Below are 21,452 nucleotides of genomic sequence, written 5' to 3' on the forward strand. Positions count from 1 at the left end.
CCCGTCACACTCACTCATCCCCCACCCCACTCCTCACATACACATACCCTTTCTTGATCCTGTTAATAAGTTTAGGTATCTTAAAAAAATTTACTGGGATTTAAAATTGTTCAAAATGGGAAGCTCTCATACTTCAGTAACCCAGGTACTAAATGTGTGATTAAAAAGCTTTCATTTAAGTAGTCCCTTCCAAGTCTGAACTGCAGGACTATTCGTACAGAGGTGAAATTAATAGGATATTTCTGATTAATCCTGCAGTTCAGTTTCCACATGCCAGAGCTGGGAAGGTGAATTTATCTTCAAAAGTCCTAATTAAGAAAAAGAGCAATGGCAATGGTACAGGTAATTACACCTCTTTGTAACATCAGAACCTTGCTTTTTAAAAGCGATTTGCTTAGAAACATGATCTTCCAAATAGAGACTTTTTGCGAAACAAAGTAACCTCTTCCCTCCCCAGCCTAAGCCACAAATCCAAAAAAGTACCCAAAACCTTAAAAGACCTGAAAGGTCTTTCAAGTGTTTAAAAGGACTGAATGGTCCCAGTGGGTCATCATGGATTTGGCTGTGCAGAGCACATGAAGAGTCACAATTCACAACCATGATTTAAGCTTACTTTGTATTTCATTGCCTAATTTGAAATTAGCTGAATCCTTCACGTCCTGGCCATGAGCTCTGTAGGCTGTGACCCTCAGGGTTTCCAACTCGGCTGTACATTGCTGAAACCAAGCAAAACCAAAGGAGGATGTCCCACTTGTTTTTCGATAGCATTGGTTGGGTGCTTTATGGCTAACTAAGTATCATTAATGGCGAAGCTTCAACACTTTCGGTATTCAGATTAGTGTAAAGCCTGGTAGTTGCTTTTAAACAGCCAGCTCCAAGGAGCGTTGCACATCCTCTTGATGGAGGTGGAATGGCCTTGCAGAAACATGGGGTCAGTCCAACCAAACAGTGTTAGATGTCCCAGTCAGGCCAGTTACAAGTTGGCTCAATCTACACAGCCACGTTCTCCTCTTGTGAAGCTTGTCCCTTCAGAGAGGATGCTGTGTTACCCCCTGCTCGTATATCCGTTACCCGCTATAACAGATATAACAATATCTGTTAGCAGATATTGTAAGCAGAGGCTGTTGGAAAGGACACGGAAGGGAGATCTGCCCTTGGCTCTGTTACACCCTTACAGGTGTCTAGGTGATACGTGCTCACCCTTCCCCTCTCATCCTGACTGGATGCGCAGCTGTGGTGTGGCAGGGGCAAACAGATAGAAGGAGAATGTGTCTTTTGAACTACTAAATATTTTTCCTGGGCACCTACAATTAATCAAACTTCGTTATCTGTAGGACATGCGCACCCTTCAAGGCATACACGGCTCATATAGTTTTGTTCACCACATAAGGACTAGGAGTGACATGTGTCTTCCATTGGCATCATTGGAAGGCCTTGCTTGAGGGCAGTTTGGTGTATCCCATGAAATACCACTTCATTGTCCTTCTTTATGGTGGTTTCCTGAGTGCTGTTGGAAAAGGATGATGATATATATCCCAATTTTGTTACAAACCATAAGCCTGCTCTCTGACTGAATCTGAAGTTTTGAAATTTTTATTTTTTTTTTCCCCAAATAAGCTATCTTCTAGGTTGTGTGAATCGTGCTTGGTTGCCTGCGCCTGTCAGTTAACTCACTGTCGTGACTAAAGCACCATCCAAGTTATTTTCAGAGAGGCCTTTAAGTATTGTTCTGACATAAAAGAATAACAATGCTCCACTGAGGAGTGTTGATAGGGGGTGGATTTGCTGGCTTAAAAAAGAAGAATCATAAAATTGCTGGGACGGAATGCTTGTTGGAATAGACCAGAGAGGTCTTTTATGTACAAACATGGTTTTTTTAGAATCTAATTTCCTTTATCGAGTTTACAGGTCATTTTAGTAACAGTGTCAGTGTCCAATCCTAAAAAAGTTTTCACCTGCATGTCATAGTATTATATCATGTCAAAATGGATGTTGCATTCACGGGTCCAGCCTGGCAGCAACTTGCCCACTGACGCAGAAGACTAGGAATGGATTAATGACCTTTATATAACTTGTATAATTTCATTCCAAGGAACCAGTGCTAGTCCAGGAAATTGTGATATTATTGCCAGTGCCCCTGAATGTCTTAATTAGTCTCTTGAAGTAAGAATTCTACACACAAATCAACTCTGACACCTTTAAGTATTTTCAATTCAGCAGCCTTCAATTTCAGAGTAACTGTAACATCCGTATAAAAGTAGCAGGTACCACGATGTAACGTGCTGACATGGCGTAACACGTCTTCTGCCCACAGAAGCCACTCTCTTGGAGAAGACTCCCCAATGCCAGGACAAATGGCAGGAGCGCTGGGTGCTGCAGTCAGATGAGGAATTTCATGCCTGGCTGCCCAAGCTGTTTGCTTTCTGAATTACAGATTTCCATCTTCCAAGTAATCAGACTGATATCTTTCACATTTACAAACACATCAAGAAATATGGCTAGACTATAAACGGTATTGTAACGCCATCATTTATGTTATAATTGTCTGAGCAAGTGGTGGTGTATAGTCCTTATTTTAAGCCTGGCATTGGAAATTGGGATTCTTCATTCATTATTCCCCTTTCATAGAATCATAGAATAGCCCAGGTCAGAAGGAACTTTGAAATATTATCTGCTCCAGCCTTTCATGGTGAGAGGGAGCCTAGATGAGATTATCTAGCACCCTGTCCAATCACATCTTGACAATCTCCATGACTGATTCTCTGTGTGGCTCCTTGTGAACAGAGAGCCTCCATCCTCTTTGTAGGAGCCCTTTAACTACTGGACTGGGTATCTGACCACAGATATCTATGGTCCTCCCTGAGCCTTCTCTTCTCCAGGGAGAAAAGACCTAACTCCTTCAGTCTTTCCTCATACGGCAGGTTCTCCAGCCCTTTGATCAACTTCAGTGGCCCTCCTGTGGACAGTCTTCAGTCTGTCCATGTCTTTTTTGACCTGTGGGGGCCATAACTGGAGGCAGTACTGCATAGCTCACCTCTATACACTCAAATTTCTCTTTTGCATAAAGTGCAACTCCACCTCTTCTTCCCTTCCTATCTTTCCGAAAGAGTTTGTAGCCATCCGTTGTGGTCTTCTAGTCATGTGAATTTTCCCACCAAGTGTGGTGGCTCTTGACGTCCTGCCTGATCTTGCCCAGGTTTTGCTTAACTGTGTCAGCGATGCCCACATGGAAAAGACGTGGGGGATAGTAGTCTGCTTTCAACTAGTTGTGGCAGTCTCCCTGTGACATCCCAGATCTCGGCTCCTGGCAAGCAGAGAATCAGCCAGTACTAGCACTCCCCGCTTCCTTTTGCAGCTTTTACTACGTGGTGCTGGTGCGGTTTCTCCCTGTGAGTCTTGCTCATTGGTTTTGTCTGCTGCCAGATGCCTGAGAGGTGTTTTCACACCCTGCTTGTGGTGCTCCTGGTGGCTGGCACTCCCTAGGGGATGGTTCTATGCGACTTCAGTGTTCTACTCTGGGCTCTGCCATTATAGCCCTGTGAAAATCACTTCTGCATGCTCCAATTAAGTTGCCTTACATATTATTACTTATGAGTAGCACTGACCGTAACTACTCACTTGAATACTGCTACTACCAGTCAGTTAAATTCAAATAGGAAGGGGAAAATAAACTGTAAGAGGATCAAATGAACAAAACATTTGATACTTTATGAAGTAGAAAAGTTAAATAATTTGTTCTATAAAGGCACTGTCAGGTTTTAAGAACCTACCTCCTCTATTTAACATCTGTGGTTTCAACAGAATTTTGATTTTATATACTTTTTAGAGCTTTCATTTTCATAGAATCATGGAATCATCTAGGTTGGAAGGGGCCTTCAAGATCATCAAGTAAATGCAGTTAAACATCTGTTCCCCGCAAAATATTATGGGCCAACTGGTTTACATTATTTCAGTTCATAGAAATATAATCATAGCTAAAACACTTTGTAAAACTTATTTAACTGGGTCACTGGGTCACAGGATTTAATATTGCTAATTGTAAAATTAGCTTATTGTAAAATAACTGAATTTTGCTCAAAATAATCTACTAAATGTACTGTTTTTACTCAGCATGAGATGAGGAACATTTTTAATGGGTCACATATGTAGAAAATTTATGCTTACTCTCTGTGGATAATGCCATTTATAATAGACATCTGTTTTGCTTGTGTGTTTTTCTCTCCAGGTGTTTTTGAATTGCAGTTTTGCTTCCAGCCTCCTCATAACTGACAATATTTATTAAAACAAAACTTAGTTTGATCAAACTGATTAAGATGTTTTGTGAGGAAAACATCATTTAATCAGCAGAATTCTACAAGCCAAGCTTATTTTGGGAGCCTTTAAAGACAGTATACCCAATGAAAATAGAAAAAAGCTTTCCACTGGAACATGGTTCCTGACTGTTCAAACTCTGGGCTAAACAACAATTTTCATCAGATTTTTATTTTGCTGTAGATTTTTTTTCTGTATGACATCTAAAATAGCCACAAAACACAAATCTAGACAGAAGCCAGCACAGAGCAGCATGGTGCTTACAAAGGAGTTTGTGAAAGTTAACTGGGGAAAGCAGGTTCTCATATGCTATACAGAAATAAATATGTGACATTTCTCAAGAAGTCCATACCACCAGTAGAAAAATTTCCAGTAGGAACATTCAAACAGATGAAAAAAGTTGGAAACCTCTAATGGTCCTGCAACTCTCACTTGCACTTATCCTCACTGTAGGAGATATGCCGGGGCGGAGGAAGGGGCAGGAGTATGTGCCCGCTGTGGAAACTCTTGCTGTTCTAGGCATAGGGAGTAGTAAACATTGTGTTTTACATCATTTTCTAGAAGATGCAGGAGTGACTTTTTGAGAATTGGGCAGTTTCTTGGAGATGAGTGGCAAGGACACCCCTGCCTCTTTCCTTGTCCGCTGGTGCCTCAGCTCCAGCAGTATAGATAGTTGGACCTGCTGGGTCTGACGTCCTCCAGAGATGTAGGAGAAGGAGGCTCGGATGATGCCCCAGTCAGTCAGGCTAACCCAAGCTATTGTATAAAAGGTGGGCAAATTTTTTTCTTGAACAGTGTGTTGCACAAGAGGATGAACATGATCTGAGCACAGCGAATGGCTGCTCTGAACAGCTTAGATGCTTCCCTGCCCGTCTCCAAAGCACAGTGCAGCTTTGGTGCTTGCCACCACCTTTCTCCTCCAACCAAAGCACTGCTCAGCATTCATGGGGGGTTCTGCCCAGCTGCTTGCATCCTTCATGCTCTGAGATGGAGACATCTGTTGGTTTGAAACTCCTTCAGGGCTGGGATGGTGATTAAGAATAAGTAATGTGAGTTGAATTTGAATGTGAAATGAAATAAATGTTAGGTTCCTAAGCAGCTTTGAGGATCTGTGCCTGAGTTCATAAAATGCAATTAATTAGTGACTAACTGGAGACTCTCTAGGGCTCTTCCATCCTTGAAGTTTCAGTATGAGATCTCCCCTCCTTAGCCCGTATTGCATGCTCTGAAGTCATCATTATGCCAAGGAAGGAGGCAGGCACACTTACTAGCAATTTGATCTAGCATAATTCCACACAAACTGTAGCACACATGTTATTGTGGCTTGGCAGGGAGGAGCAGGACTGAATGCTACCAGACCACTGACAATTGCTAGGACATTGCTTAACCTCTCCTAGTCTGGTGAGCTGTGGCATCCGGTATGGATTGCTAAAGCTGATGGAAATTCATTAACACCATTGGAATGTCATTAACACTTTTACCAAGGATTGTATCCCTTTAAGTGACCAAATATGGCACTCCAAGCCAGTGTTCAAGCAAATTAGAAGCAGCAATTTCAGGAAAGAGGCATTTGTTGAGGATATAATGCTGTAAGTGTCAACAGATGTCATTCCTTATAATAAGGCATGTGGCTCTAATTTGGCACTTCTTGCCATCAGGAGGAACTTCTTGCAGAGCAGATGTCACTTCTAATCCTATCTTTCATGGGTGCCTGTGCCCTGTTAAAACTGGCATGCCAGTTCAGAAGTAGGCATGGTGCCATTAGAGCAGATGGTCATGAGCACAAGTCATGTTACAAAACTGGTGTTTCTAGAAATGTGGATGCTGGGACTGAAGTACTGCCCAGGAACATCAAATCTTCATACCCGGAAAAATTCCCCCCTAAGTAGGTTGATGGCCGTTAATGCTTTAGCACTAGTAGAAAATGGATGTTATCTGTATCTTCTTTCTGGTTGTTCTAACTTTTGGGCAACCACTGGTGATCCCAGGGGCCATTCTGGCAGCTGAGGGAATTGGAACGTAGATGTATCCTTGGCAAAAATGCTGTTGATGCTTTGTGGTACTTTGACAGCTCTACAGGGCCTGGGAATTGTTGCAGTGTGGAGGACTTTGCTGGGCAACAAAGCGGAGAAGTGGCCCTTGGACTTGTATTCATCCATCTCCTCTGTAAGACAGTTGTATGACTGTCAGACAAATACCTGAAGTAAAACTGTGTTCCTGTTTTACTTCATGTGCTTTTTGCTAAGTACAGAGAGTAGCATTTTTCCTAAAGCACTCATCCTAAGTCAAACTTGGCTTGCATTGAAGGCAACGTTTCAGTTCCCCTCACTGGGATCAAATACAGTATTTCTTACAAAATCAGCCTTCAATAACAGTTCATTTCAGTAAATTTACTGAACGTGGGATTTCAAAAAGTCTGTTACTTGGATATAGCTGCTTATTTTGTCTCCCAAAATGAATGTTCTGAGAGGAATTTAAATGTTTAACTGATATGTAATATGTTTTTCTTAACTTGTGTCAGCAGGTAGAGTTTCCAAAAGCACTATGAGTACTTGCTTGCCTTCAAGTATACCTCTGCTGTTAAGAACCATCCCTTCCTACAACTAATTGATAGGCTTTGGTAATTATACAATAAGATCAGGTTACTCTGATCTCATCTGTTACACGGCTTGATCCGTATGTCTAGGAGAAGCTTAGAGCAGTTAATGTTTCTCTCTTCTTAGGGAAGCAAACATTTCCCCAGTAGGTAGTCCCACTGCCTCAGCTCCTCAGGGTATCACATGAGACACTTAAGCAGAGTATCCGTCATGTGGGTTGTTTCTTGTCATAGAATCATAGAATCATAGAATTGCTGAGGTTGGAAGGGACCTTTAAGGTCATCGAGTCCAACATTTAACCTACCCTGACAAAAGCCACTTCTAAACCATGTCCCTAAGTGCCCCATCTACCCTTTTTTTAAACACCTCCAGGGATGGTGAATCCACCACCTCCCTGGGCAGCCTATTCCAATGTTTAATAACCCTTTCAGTGAAAAAATGGTTCCTAATATCCAATCTAAACCTCCCCTGACGTAACTTGAACCCGTTTCCTCTTGTCCTATCACTTGTCACCAGGGAGAAGAGGTCAGCCCCCATCTCTCTACAACCTCCTTTCAGGTAGTTGTAGAGGGTGATGAGGTCTCCCCTCAGCCTCCTCTTCTCCAAGCTAAACAACCCCAGCTCCCTCAGTTGTTCTTCATAAAGTTTGTCCTCCAGACCCCTCACCAGCTTTGTAGCCCTTCTCTGGACACGCTCCAACACCTCAGTGTCCCTCTTGTAGCGAGGGGCCCAAAACTGAACGCAGTACTGGAGGTGGGGCCTCACCAGTGCCGAGTACAGGGGGATGATCACTTCCCTAGTCCGGCTCACCACACTGTTCCTGATACAGGCCAGGATGCTGTTGGCCTTCTTGGCCACCTGGGCACACTGCTGGCTCATATTCAGCCGGCTGTCCACCAACACCCCCAGGTCCTTTTCTGCCGGGCTGCTTTCAAGCCACTCTGCCCCAATCCAGTAGCGCTGCATGGGGTTGTTGTGACCCAAGTGCAGGACCCGGCACTTGGCCTTGTTGAACCTCATACCATTGGTCTCAGCCCATCGGTCCAGCCTGTCCAGATCCCTCTGCAGAGCCAACCTACCCTCAAGCAGATCAACACGCCTGCCCAGCTTAGTGTCATCTGCGAACTTACTGAGGGTGCATTCGATCCCTTCATCCAGATCATTGATAAAGATATTAAAGAGAACCGGCCCCAGCACCGAGCTCTGGGGGACACCACTTGTGACCGGACACCAACTGGATTTAACTCCATTTACCACCACTCTCTGGGCACGGCCATCCAGCCAGTTTTTTACCCAGCGAAGAGTACACCTGTCCAGGCCATGAGCAGCCAGTTTCTCCAGGAGAATGCTGTGGGAAACAGTGTCAAAAGCTTTGCAAAAATCTAAGTAGATAACATCCACAGCTTTGTGGTCACTGTGATCAGAGTCACACACTGAAAGTTTGTGGGGAAAATCTGGTCATGAATGACCTTTGACAATTCAACTCCAAGTTGTGCCAAGAGGTGGCTCTTTCAGAAGGTGGATGCACAGTGGTGTGTCAGGCCCATTTAAAAATGTCTGTGTAGTCCAGGTATCTTTGGCAAGACTCCGACAGCCTTATGTTATCCTTTCTGACAAGCATTATGAATGATCAGCAAAATACTATGCTGTCTTCACTCTGTACCCTATGGGGCTTTAATTAGCCACCTATACAAACAAGCTCAGCTAGCCAAGCATCTGTACAATCCGCCAGCGTACCGCAAAGCTACCACCAACATATGGTGAAATTTTTTTCCTTAATGAAATGCTCATTGTGCCTGGTAGAGTTGTAGCATTTCAGAAGAGCCCAAATAAAATGTGTTACGTGATTCCAAAGTGTGGCCTAGTCAGCAAGTTGTCTGCAACTCCCACTAACACATACAGAAATTTTACTTCGTAGTGAAATTTTCACCTTGCCCAATGAGGCTTGTAACCCTTCAGTAGGGAGCAGCATGTAACTCCACTCAAGTAAGAAATCCATTCAGCTGGATCCTAAAATGTGTATTTTAATTGGTAAGGTGAGATGAATATGTTAGTATTGACACAAGGAGGTGGATCAGCAAAAGGCTGTATTTGTACTATCTATTATGTATGAAGGACACTGAAGATGGGCCTGTACCACAAAAATTAATCTAGATTACAAAAACTCAGAGTCATCAAAAACAGTAAAACATGTAAAGGAAGGAGCTTCAATTCCATGTGAATATACATAATTTGATTATCATTTTTTGTTTGTCTGTACTGAGTTGATTACAGAAATGTCACAAAGCTTGACTGTTTCTTTGACAATGTTGCATACTGGCAGCTACAGGTTTTGATCCACACAAATCAGTGCAGAAATATGAAAAATTGTTCTTTTGCCTTCTGTCCCATGAAGAATTGTAGATATTTATGGCAGAAGAACAAAATTAAGGTTAAATATTCATTCATGTTAATATAACTTCTATCTGACTAACGCCAACGTATTTCTCTTCCCAACTTGCCTTTCATCAGCATTACAAACAACAGACTTTTCAGATGGGTTTGATTAATGGAGGTGGGGCTAAATTTTGGGAAGTACTTAGGTTCAAACTGCAACCTGGCCAAAACTAAAACTAGAGCCAAATTGTCAGAACAAGATGAGGAATATACAGTCGAGCTACCAGGACACTACAAGTTATTATATGTCAGCAGAGCTTCATGTATTGTCTATGGTCACGCTCTAACTCTTGGACAAAGGCAAAACATCTCCACTTCTCTTATATCTACTTTGTTGCAGGTGAGGCAAAGCTGAATGTCCTCCTTTGCCACCAGCTGTGACCACACACAGCTATCTGTGTGGCCAGATCTGAGAGGCCAAAACCATCCAACAGCAGGTGTCATAGGAGAAAGGTGCTTGGCTTTAGGACTGGAGGGCATGGGAAGAAGGACGGACATGCAGCAATCTCTCACAGATGTATACAAAAGCCATGACTGGTCACATAGCTGTCATTAGTCATCATTGATGGCTCCAAATTCCTTCCCTGGTGATAAACGGGCTGTCTTAGAGGTAGTCACTTGCAGTGCAGAGACCCAAAGCCATCTAAAGCTCAGAGAGCTGGCTCCTGTACTGACGGGTGCTTCAGATTTGGCTCCTTATTTTGGTGGAAGTTATTAGGCTCAAAATTCAGGTTTCTGTTTTGAATGCTAAGACTTCAGAAAAATCAGTCTTTATAAAAGCATGTGGGCATGCACAAACCTCCTCTAAAATAAATATGTTAAGGAGGATTATTGCTGAAACACCTTTGCCTGAGATAAAAAAATGCAATGGAAAAAAATACTTTGAGGTAAGTAAACTGGGTTTAAGCATTGTGTGAACATCAATCCTTATGCTTCCTATTGTTCTAGGCAGAAAAGAAACCTGTCACCGCTTGTCCCTGATCTATTGCACATTTGGCCTTGTGTGTCAGGAAATAGGAGGCACTGGCTCTCATCAAAGACAAAAAAACAAATTAGCCAGATAGTAGTCTTGTCTACTATCATAAAATTGTAACAGCGTGGTAACCCCTAAGGACTAATGATTGCACTGTACCGCTTGGTCAGTAGCTTTGCTTCAGCTGCAGCTGCAGAGCTGTACCTTCAACTGTGTTTCTTGATAATTACACTGTGAAACGTTATATTGAAATATACTGTGTTGGACTTTAAAACAGTAACCCTTAAAATAGTAAAATAAAAAGCTCAGATGACAAGCTGTGTATCTTCTAATCAATCTGTGGAAATTAATTACCACTTTACAGGTAAAAATCAGAATTAAAGAGTGAACGTTAATTAAAGGATGAGCAAATGTTCCAATTTAGTGAAAAGTATGTCTAGTTTAGGTACTTTCTGTATCAGATCATTTCCCATGGCAGTCACATCAAGTTTCATTTTGTGCTTGTATTTGTGCTTGAGAACTGAGGCACAGAAAGCGCAGCCTAGTAAAACCCAGAGGAATCATGTTTTGCAGGTGAAAAAAGTCATTCCGGCCTAATTTGTCATCAGGTTTTCCTGCTCGCCTTCTCAGTTTGTCTCTGCTATTCCCTTGCTGTTGAGTTTGGAAAGCAGCTCAACTCCTTCGTTATTTGTAAAGCTCGTTGAATTCTATGACTGGAAAGTGCTTTAGGAATGCTAAGTGGGCTCGCTACTGCAGCAAGTAGACATACCTTCATTGTCACTAAACTTGGCGTCAAGTAGTGTCTAAGGATCTCTAAGATGGAAAGGGCTTGCTGTTACTGTGGGTAAATGTTTGTGCTTCAGTGAACATTCACGATGCCGGCACGTTCCCGGTGTCCCGGGTGTGATTACAGCTGCGGCAGGGAGCTACGAGCTCCAAACCTGCTGCCAGTGCAGCGAATGCTTGACCTGCTATGAAGAGCTGGAAACTCACTCCGTTTCAATGGGCTTCACATAGCAGCCCACGAGACAGGAGCTGCAGGAGCCGCCAAACTCATGCTTTAATACTCTTTTGGGGCCTGTTTCTCAGCAAAACAGACCCATAAGCATTGTAAGGTGAGCTATTTTTCTACAAAGGATGCAAGTTCTCCAGCAAAAGGAGACTTTATTGCCCTTGGGTGCAGGCACGGAAATCTGTGGCTGTAGGACTCTAGAGCGCAGCCCTGCTTATTGCTGTCTCCTCTCAGATCAAGACCTGCCATACAACATGGCTTAATTAATTTCTTGTCAAATGCAGAATTCCCTCTACCCATGTTCCTGCTGGCTTTACAGTCATATGTAATATCATACCATATTTCCATCCTTTTTTTATAAATTCTGTAAATAATTCCAGAAAAGGAACCCCTACAAGAGACACAAACTCCTAGTGACACATACAAGACAACTTCCCTCTTCCGAGGGTGAGAAGCCCCTGAAGCGAGCTGCTGCAGGACAGGGACAGATGGTGACGAGCACGGTGGCAGATGCGGAGAAAGGATGGCTCCAGCCATCTGGGAGCCAGTGGGATTTTGGTCACGTTTTTCTTTGAACATGCAGCCTACAATATGTTACCGGCCCTGACTTGTGAATGTCTTTACTGGCATAAGAGTGTAGGGGATGAGTTGGTGCAGCTGGGACTCTCCAAAGTAACTGCAAGTCTTCAAACACCTTTTCTTCTTCCCTGTGTTTTTTTCACTAGCAGAAGAGTAGGATTCCTTGAGGCTCATAGTGAGATGATAAAAGTGAGGCTGAAGGCCTTTAGCTCCAGCGGATCATTAATAGTCTGTTAAATACTCTACTGCAAAGTCAGCAGTGCTGCTCCTCATAGAGCACAGTCTGCAAAAATACAGGGCGTTTTATGTAGGAGCACCCAAATGACTTGTCAGGTGCTTCAAAGGCAAGCAAGGAGTCTCCCCTGGTTTAGATAAAATGCAAGAGTACAGGAGTAGGAGGGAAGAGGTACAATACAACAGAGGATGTGATCACCTAGAAACTATTTACACGCTGCACATCTGGTGTTTCTGAAAAGGCTTTTAGTGAAAAATTAGAACTGGCATTCTGGGAGGGCAGATGCTACTGACTCACCGGCTGCAGATAATAGTGGAAGGCATTATCTCATGATGGAGTGACAAGTACCATCTAATGAATAATCTGATTTTCCCCCAAGAAGTGAATTCCTCCGAGTAAATGAAAACCTTTATTTCCCCTCTTAGGTCATGAGGAATATGCATTTTCCTGGATCTTAAATTTCAGCTCGAGTGCTGCGTTCAGTTCTGGGCCCCTCTGTACAAGAGGGACATTGAAGTGCTGGAGCGTGTCCAGAGGAGAGCTACCAGGCTGGTGAGGGGTCTGGAGACCAGGTCATATGAGGAGAGGCTGAGGGAGCTGGGCGTGTTTAGCTTGGAGAAGAGGAGGCTGAGGGGAGACCTCATGGCCCTCTACAACTACCTGAAAGGAGGTTGGAGAGAGGTGGGTGTTGGGCTCTTCTCCCAGGTGAATAATGACAGGACCAGAGGAAATGGTCTGAAGCTGCAGCGGGGGAGGTTTAGGTTAGACATTAGGAAGAATTACTTTACCGAAAGAGTGGTCAGGCACTGGAACAGCCTGCCCAGGGAGGTGGATGAGTCACCATCCCTAGAGGTGTTTAAGAAACATCTAGATGTGGCACTTTAGGGCATGCTCTGGTGGCAGAGATTGTAGGGGTTTGGGGTTTTTTTGTGTGTGTATGGTTGGACTTGATGATCTCAAAGGTCCTTTTCAACCATGAAGATTCTATGATTCTATGATTTCTTCTTTGAATGCTATTTGAAAAGAAAAGTGGAATCCAGCACCATGTGTAGCAAGATGGAGCCCATCTTGCCCTGCTCCTGGGGAACTGGATGTTGCCCCAGGGATACCCATGGAAGCAGCAAACCTTTGCCTTTTGAGGCATATTATACATGCACATATTGTTGTACCCTACTGTCTCTTTCTGAACTCCATCTCGGAGTGAACAGCAGAGTGGGAGATACCATCTGCTATGTTAAACATCGACCTTATCTCAGCAAATCCTGGATATATGATATTGCCGTTGTGGTGAGCTGACCTTGGCTGGCTGACAGACACCCACCCAGCTGCTCTCTCACTACCCCTCCTCAACAGAATGGGGAAGAAAATAAAATGAAAAAGCTCATGGGTAGAGATAAAGACAGGGAGATAACTTAGCAATTACTGTCACAGACAAAACAGACTTGTCTTGGGGAAAATTATTTAATATATTTCCAATTAAAATACAGTTGAATGGTGAGAAACAAAGACAAAAATAACTAAAACAGCTTCCCCCACACCCCTTTTTCCCTGGCTCAACTTCATTTCTTCTTTCTCAACTTCTCTACCTCCTCCATCCCTCGTCCATCCCACCTCCCCACTGAGCAACACAGTGGGGATGAGGAATGGGGGTTGCAGTCAGTCCATAATAGTACCTCTCAGCCACTTCTTCCTCCTCACAGTTTTCCCTGCCCCAGCGAGGGTCCTTCTCACAGGCTGAAGTCCCTCAGGATAAACCTGATCCTGTGTGGGTTCCTCTCTGGGGGCCAGAGCTCCTGCCAGGAGCCCGCTCCTGTGAGTGCTTTCCACGGCCTGCAGCTTCCTTCATGGCATGTCCACCTGCTCCACCGTGGTGTTCTCCACAGGCTGCACCGTGGGTATCTGCTCCACCATGGTCCTCTCCACAAGCTGCAGGGAAATACCTGCTTCACCGTGGTCTTCTCCAGCAGCTGCGGGGAGCACCTCCTCCCCCTCCTCCTTCTCTGACCCTGGTGCTCACAGACAGCCAGTACAGCCATGGAGCTTGTCTCCCCGAGTCCATTTCGTATTGAAAGATCAAAAGCTGAATTGCTTTTTTTTCTTCTGTTTCCTCCTGAAAGGGTTTGTCCAGCCATGGCACGAGGTGCATGGCCGCCTCTCTGCAGGCACTGGGCATTTCTCATTCAGGGGACCTGATAAGGCCATGTTTGTCAGCGTTCTGACCCACTCATTTCTGTAATTAGCAGATCTCTTATGCTGTGTTTTAGACAGTAGAAGTGTTCGTAGCTGGTGGTGCTTCATCTTCAATACCTAGAAAAGCTTTTTAACTTCTCTTTTAATCAGAGGTTATGTAGCTCCCCTGGACACCTCGTTCTTCAATGTGGAAATCGCTTCTGTTTGGCCAGATTTGTGAGTTAAAACGCCCTCCATATAGTACATTTCACAATAGAGAATAAAGGGGTTCCATTAAAGAGCACTCGGACGGCATTTCTCTGCAAATAATAGGAATATTTTGCTCATCAAGGCTGGTGTTTCTGCAATTGAAACTTTAGAACAAATAGCCGAGGAAAAATAATATCTAGAAGCGATGTTACCCAAATCGACTGGGTGAGTGCCTATCTGAGAGCACCTGAGGAGTGACTTCAGAAGCACGGTGCAGATGGACTGAGGTGGGCACTTGAGCTGTGACATCCCCCTGGCAGCTGGGAGAGGTGTCCTCGTGCACAGCTGCAGGGCAGACTGGGCCAGGCTGGGACAGGCGTTCTGCTGACCTGACTTTGGTGAAGTCAGCAGTGTTTTGTCAGCAGCTAATTTGACACGTAATCTAAAATGTTTGTCACACAGATGAAAAATCCGTGTAGTTTGGATATAAAGCAACGAGCTGATGTGCTGAGGGGTTGTTTTGTGCACAGCAGTGTAAAGATGACAAATGCTTCAGGTTTCCCTGTTCCTGCATAGTGTACAGTAGACTGTTCTGTTTGAATTTTTAATGTGGCTTATTATTTGAACAAAGGTCAAATGTGTTTGTAGAATTCCATGTATACTGCAGATATGCTCTTTAAATTAAGACCTATATGCAAGCAGCCTTAAAGACAAAGCAAAATTTAACACTGTTTTGTTAGAGCCAAAAGGTCTATTCTTACTTTATCTGAAAAGAGGATTTTCTTTTCCAACCTGAACTTTTTTCCTAGTGGATTTTCAGTAAGAAAGGCAAAATAATTAAATCTCTCCTTTACTTGCACACATTTAAGAAGCCTACATCTTAAAAATACTTGGAGACTTGGACATATAATGTTATCATTTTCCTGCAGGCAGTACCTAAATAGTGTTGTATTGTATCCTTTTAAAATAATGGAAATAAAAACGATAGCCCTTTTCTGATATCCTGTGTATTTCTTACCACTATCTCCACTCATTTTTTCAAACAAAATGTTCATCCTTCTGCAAATGTTCAAGTCCGCAGGTGCTGTAATATTTTGCTCCTCTTAGGCTTTCTACTCAATAGATAAAGAGCACACTGCAACTTTGCCTTTTTCAAATGTTAAGAAAGGATTGATTTCCTTATATCTACAAGGAGCCTAGGATGTCATTATTCCCTAGATGGCAAATGCAGGAGGAAACCAACTCATTAGAGGTTTTGAAAGAGGCCAATATAAACTGGAAACCTTGGCAATCTAAGTTTCATTATGAGAATGTGATTGAAGTGGATGTGAGAGTTAAGGCAGATTTGCTGTTGTTGTTGTTTTTCATCTTTTTATTCAAATGTCTGAGTGTGGTCTGAGGGACTGTTTGTGGGAAATCCCTCCTGGGTAGGAGAATTCGGTGCCTTGCACCACTGAGCCCTGCTATTCCCCCTTACTCTGACAACCAGCAACTCCCAAGCGTCAGGGTGAGTGTGTAGGGTGGCTCCTGTAGCAGCTACAAATCCAAAAAACAACTTGACCACCCAGATATTTAGAAATGCCTTGGTTTCTTTATGAGCCATGCAGCCAGATACCTTTATGAAGCTAGCCCAAAAGCAGGTGTTAAGTTCCTGTTGGAGTCAGATTCCAACAGCTGCCAAGACTTATTGTTTAAGTAAGTTGCTGGCAACTCTTTATTTCTACGTAACCATTTGTATTGGACAAAGTCCATGTAACTTAGCGCAAGTTGCAATGAGAATACGTCTTTGTAGATTATAATTGCTGATACAAGCTCAGTCTGCATGCCACAGTTCACATACATTTTTTATGAACTTATAATTAGAGCAGTTTTGGTCTCCTGCAGGTTCCAGCTTTGGAAATGAAGAGCAAACCACTCCTAAGGCATCCACACCTTCTAAAGACGTCCCCAAGGGGGGCAGCAAGAGCACGACGCAGGTATCGAGCAGCATAGCAACTCCACGCAGGAGCTTACTTCCAGCACCAAAAACTGCCACAGCACCTGCTGGTAAGTGCTCCAAACTGGTGTACCTGAAACACCACCTGCATTAGGCCAAGAAACGCAGAAACCTTATTATGATGCTATTTTGCTACTTACTCGATTAATTTTCATGCCATTCTTGGGCACATTGCCAGCATGCTGGTTTGGACTCTATTTGCTGTAGTCTCTTTGAAACATGGGCAAGAACACAGCTATAATCTCATTTTGTGAACTGTGCCTGGAGTTGAAGGCATTTAGTGTCCCTAACTACACGTGCCAGAGATTTAGTGTATATATTATTGGTTCACACCAGCTTTCTGAAAACGTTGCATTGCTTTAGAGACCAAAGCATTCCTTTGAGCAGATAATTCATTGCTAGTTATGCTTGCAAGGATAAGAATACAGCCCTCTAAGTTTAAGCAATTTGTGGTGTTTTCACTCAGAGAGGGAGAAGGAGGCAAGTAAATAAACCAAAAAGACCTAGTCTTGTTTCCAAAGTGTTTCCTTACCTAAGCCCTCCTTCAGTTCGATCCAGCTATTTCTCAAATCAGCCAGCAATAATTCATAGCGTCTCACACAGGAAAGTTTACAGTTTTCTGCCAAATGCATTTTTGGTTGAAAAATGTGCATCTCTCCACCGTCTCCTGCTCACACTTGTTTCATGCTGCCCCTTCCCCTGCCTGGCACTTGGACATGGTGTATGCTTTTCTACTTCTGTCCCTAAAATACTGTAGCTTCATATCTGCCTGTTTAGAGAGAACATTATGCAGAAAGACAAATCAGACTTTCTTCACCCAGCATTTTCCTTTAGAGAGACAGTTTGGATAGGCCACTTCATGGTCTTGAGTAAAGGGTTTTGTGTATCTGTATGGAATAGTAAGGATTAAAAAAAGACAGAGTTTCAATAAGAGTTTAGAAATTCCATCAAGTTCAGATTAGATCTAACAGTTTAGATTCCAAAATAAAGAATTCTGCATAGGTCACCAGCCGTATCCAGTCTGGCTGGGTTTCATCTCTATGTAAGTCCCGCTGGGTTTGATGACACACACTGCAAATGGAGCTGTGAAGGAAAAACCAGTACAAAATACAAGACAAAGACTTCATGCGTTACTGGTTCTGGTTTCAAGATAGATTAACCTGGGATGGTGAGTTGGCCCTAGCTGGATGCCAGGTGCCTACCAAGCTGCTCCATCACTCCCCCTCCTCACCTGGACAGGGGAGAGAAAATATAACAAAAGGCTCATGGGTCGAGATAAGGACAGAGAGAGATCACTTATCAATTACTGTTGTGGGCAGAACAGACTTGAGGAAAATTACTTTAATTTATTACCTATGAAATCAGGATAGGGTGATTACATCTTCCCCCCACTCCTCCCTTCTTCCCAAGCTCAACTTCTATCCTAATTTTCTCTACTTCCTCCCTCCAAGCAGCAAAAGGGGATGGGAAATGGGGGTTGCAGTCAGTCTATCACACATTGTCTTTGCTGCTCCTTCCTCCTCACTCTCTTCCCCTGCTCCAGTGTGGAGTCCCACCCACTGGAGACAGTCCTCCACAAACTTCTCCAATGTGAGTCCTTCCCATGGGGTCACATGCCCTGCCACCAAACTTGCTCCGGTGTGGGCTCCTCTCTCCATAGGGTCACAGGTCCTGCCAGGAGCCTGCTCCAGAATGTACTGTCCACAGGGTCACAGCCTCCTTCAGGCATCCACCTGCTCCAGCGTGGGGTCCTTCATAGGCTGCAGGTGGATATCTGCTCCACCATGGACCTCTATGGGCTGCAGGAGGACAGCCTGCCTTACCATGGTCTTCACCATGGGCTGCAGGGGAATCTCTGCTCCGGTGCCTGGAGCACCTCCTCCCCCTCCTTCTTCACTGACCTTCACAGACCACGTGTCTGCAGAGTTGTTGCTCTCACGTGTTCTCACTCCCCTCTCCCATTTGCTGTTGCACAGCAGTTTTTTCCTCCTTCTTAAATATTTTATCACAGAGGCTCTGCCACCATCACTGATTGGCTCAGCTTTGGACAGTGATGGGTCCGTCTTTGAGCCAGCTGGCATTGGCTCTCTTGGACATGGGGGGAAAGTTCTGGCATCTTCTCACAGAAGCCACCCCTGCAACCCCCCACCCCCCCCCACCCCGCGCTACCAAAATCTTGCCACACAAACCCAATACACCTGGTTAACTTAACACTTGAAGAAAAGGAATTACTGCTATAATCAGTGGCTTGGAGAATCTGGCAGGGAAGATGAAGCTGAAACCGTTTGCTTTAGGTAGTCCAGCTAAGTGAAAGTCAAGGGAAGAGGATGTGGTCTTGTGTCCAGCACAGTCAGGAGTGACTGCCTCCTACTGTCAGAAAACGGTTTACTTCCATCATCTGCACTCACTAACTGGGGAATGGACCGATCTATCAACAGAATATATGGACAAAAGGTGGTACCTTTTTTTGTTTCCTTTTCAAGTTTTTTTCCTTTTTTTTTTTCCTTTTCTTTTGAGCTTCCTTTCCTCTCTCGGATCTCTAGCCAGACTATGTCATTTCAGGCTACAGCAGATTTGATTAGTATCAGATTTGCCCCTAGACATCTCAAGCAAAAGCCTTTCTTTTCCAGCTAGTGACACTGGCACGATAAGCTTTAAAGGGCTATTTCAAGTATCTGTAGAGGAGCTTTTCTGGCCTCTGGGGTTCATTTGTCACAGACAAGAAGACTGTTGAAAATCCTGAGTCTTCTACTACTTGTGCAGTCTCACACGACTGAGTGCTTGCCAGGGAGAGTTCAGTACTGGGACACTGCAATGAGCTGGAACCGTGATGCTTGATACGCAATCATGCTAATGTGGGCACGCAAAATCTAGCATAGGCAGAACCGATTCAGGCTGTCACCTCTGAGTTTGCACAGGCTCCAAATCTCAGACCCCCACAGGAGAGCAGGAATTACAACTTAATGCAAAACAATATTGATTAAGCAGTAGGTTTTCAGAAAGAGTTCACAGTCACATCAGGGCATAAATGCTAAAGGGGAAAAGAATTACTGAGGCTGGTGGAAAGCTAAAGTTGACTTCTAATTTGGGGTTTTAATTTAGGAAATTATTTAATCTGTTAAATGAAAGACTAATTTTTTGCTGAATTTTACTACCTTTGGACACAAAGCTGAAAAATAAAAAGTCCATACAGAATTTGAATCATTATGAGAAATTCTCCCTTTTTTTTTTCTTCCAAACAACCTTCATTTGCTCATTGTCCTCAGGTTGTAGATGTTTTCTATGTCATTAGTCATTAGTCTCTATGTAGTTTCCTTCAGAGCGTTTGTTATTGTCTTTGCATGACCCTCCAGTAACCTTGGGTATGACTGCTTCCCTGGGGGCACACAAATGGCAACTCTCTGCCCGTGCTTCAAGCGGGCCATAAGTGAACTTGTGGGTTGAGAGGCACAAAGAGCTGTTAATGCCATGCTGTGTCTGAGTTAACGGGCCTGGTGGAGACAGGGCAGCATTGCTTCTAAATTGGATTTACTTCCCTCCGAGCCATGCAGAGTGCGGTGTTCAGTCCTTGTGTCTGCGGGTGCATTGGCCCATAGAGGAGTGCCCTGTGCAGGAGGTGCAGTGCTCAGGCTCGCGCTGGAGAGCAGTCAGTTTGTCCTTCCCATTGCAAGGCCACTAGTCAGACTCTGATGTTGTTTCCTAAGCTTTGTCGCAGCCAGGAAGCTGTCAGTGTGCCAAACACGAGGCAGATTTCAATCCAACAGCCCACCATGGCCTTTCCATGCCAGGGATGTGACGAGGATTGTCCATATGCTTGCTTATGCAAGCCTCAGTAGCAGATAGCCAGGAGAGGTACTGCCAGAACGTGTTAGATCCATCACAACTGGAAAAGAGTTGAAATTACTCTTTCCCATTCTGGAGATCAGGGGCTCTGGCCACCATCCCAGCCTTCTTCCAGCAAGGCACCTCTGTTTGTACCAGCAAAGACTGGTGGAGCCCATTGCCACCTCCTCACTGAATTTATAGTCCGGTCCTGATAGGGAGACTCAGTCAGGTGAGGTAAAACTTGCCATTTTATTCTGGAAGGAAACTAAACATGTGAAGTAGGGATACCTGGCTGTGTTACACAAACAGTCAGACACAGATGCTGAACAGCTGGCAAGATTGGGAAGTTGCTGTTATTATACACAACTGACAGAAGCAAAAAACCCCATCGTTAGTCCAATGCTCTGGTTTACGTTTTATATGAGCCAAGGTGGCAGCAAATGGATCTGTGGTCAAGTCATGGGGTTTTTTATTAAAAAGGTGTTATCATTCCACACACTGCTGAGTATCTGATGGAAGCAAAGGATGAAGTAAATCAAAGCAAAGATAAAGACAAGGGGTTTTAGCAGGTCTAATCCTGCCTTTCTTGCAATAATATATGAATGCTGTCTGTAGATCCTAATATGATAGGAAGCCCTATAGAATGTAATATCTTCTGTTTAAGTATCCTTTCAACAATTTTGCCCATCTTTTAAATGATGAAGCACAAAACCACCTTTTTAAAATTGAACTCTATATTAAATCAGAAGGAAGATGCTACAGATCAAATGAAGCAAGTGGAGAAAGGTCAGTGGAGTGTTTGTATTGCTTTGGGCTTTCTGATCCCAGGCAAACAAAGGCATCTAACAAAAGCCCTTCAAAGTGGTGTCAGATACTGTATTTTAAATATGGCAGGGAAAGTGCACGGTTGTGCTGAAAAGGCCAGTCTCCAATAGGATGTCCTGCAGCAGATAGAGGATGTAAAGGTTGAAAGTCTGCATGTACAGACAGTGTAAAAGGTCTGCTTGTAGTGCTGCTGCGAAGTGGAAAGAACCATCAGTGGCTCAGGCTACCAGTCTGTGCCGGGCAAGTCTGGCATTATTGCTGGACATCACAGGGCAGAAGACAGA

General features: G+C 43.9%; 1 protein-coding gene across 9 annotated transcripts in view; it reads left to right on the forward strand.

Annotated features, from left to right (window-relative positions):
* Positions 1 to 21,452, forward strand: part of MTUS2 (microtubule associated scaffold protein 2) — a 322,372-nt gene that overhangs the window by 220,270 nt on the left and 80,650 nt on the right. For 8 of the 9 annotated variants that reach the window (XM_063332005.1, XM_063332046.1, XM_063331986.1 and 5 more), the window contains one exon: positions 16,407 to 16,568. The exons of the other annotated variant lie outside the window; for it this stretch is intronic. In XM_063332005.1, coding sequence (XP_063188075.1) covers positions 16,407 to 16,568 — 162 coding nt within the window. The remainder of the gene's footprint in view (positions 1 to 16,406; positions 16,569 to 21,452) is intronic. 9 annotated transcript variants of the gene reach the window in all.

This window comes from Chroicocephalus ridibundus, chromosome 1, assembly GCF_963924245.1.
Source record: "Chroicocephalus ridibundus chromosome 1, bChrRid1.1, whole genome shotgun sequence".
Taxonomy (NCBI): domain Eukaryota; kingdom Metazoa; phylum Chordata; class Aves; order Charadriiformes; family Laridae; genus Chroicocephalus; species Chroicocephalus ridibundus.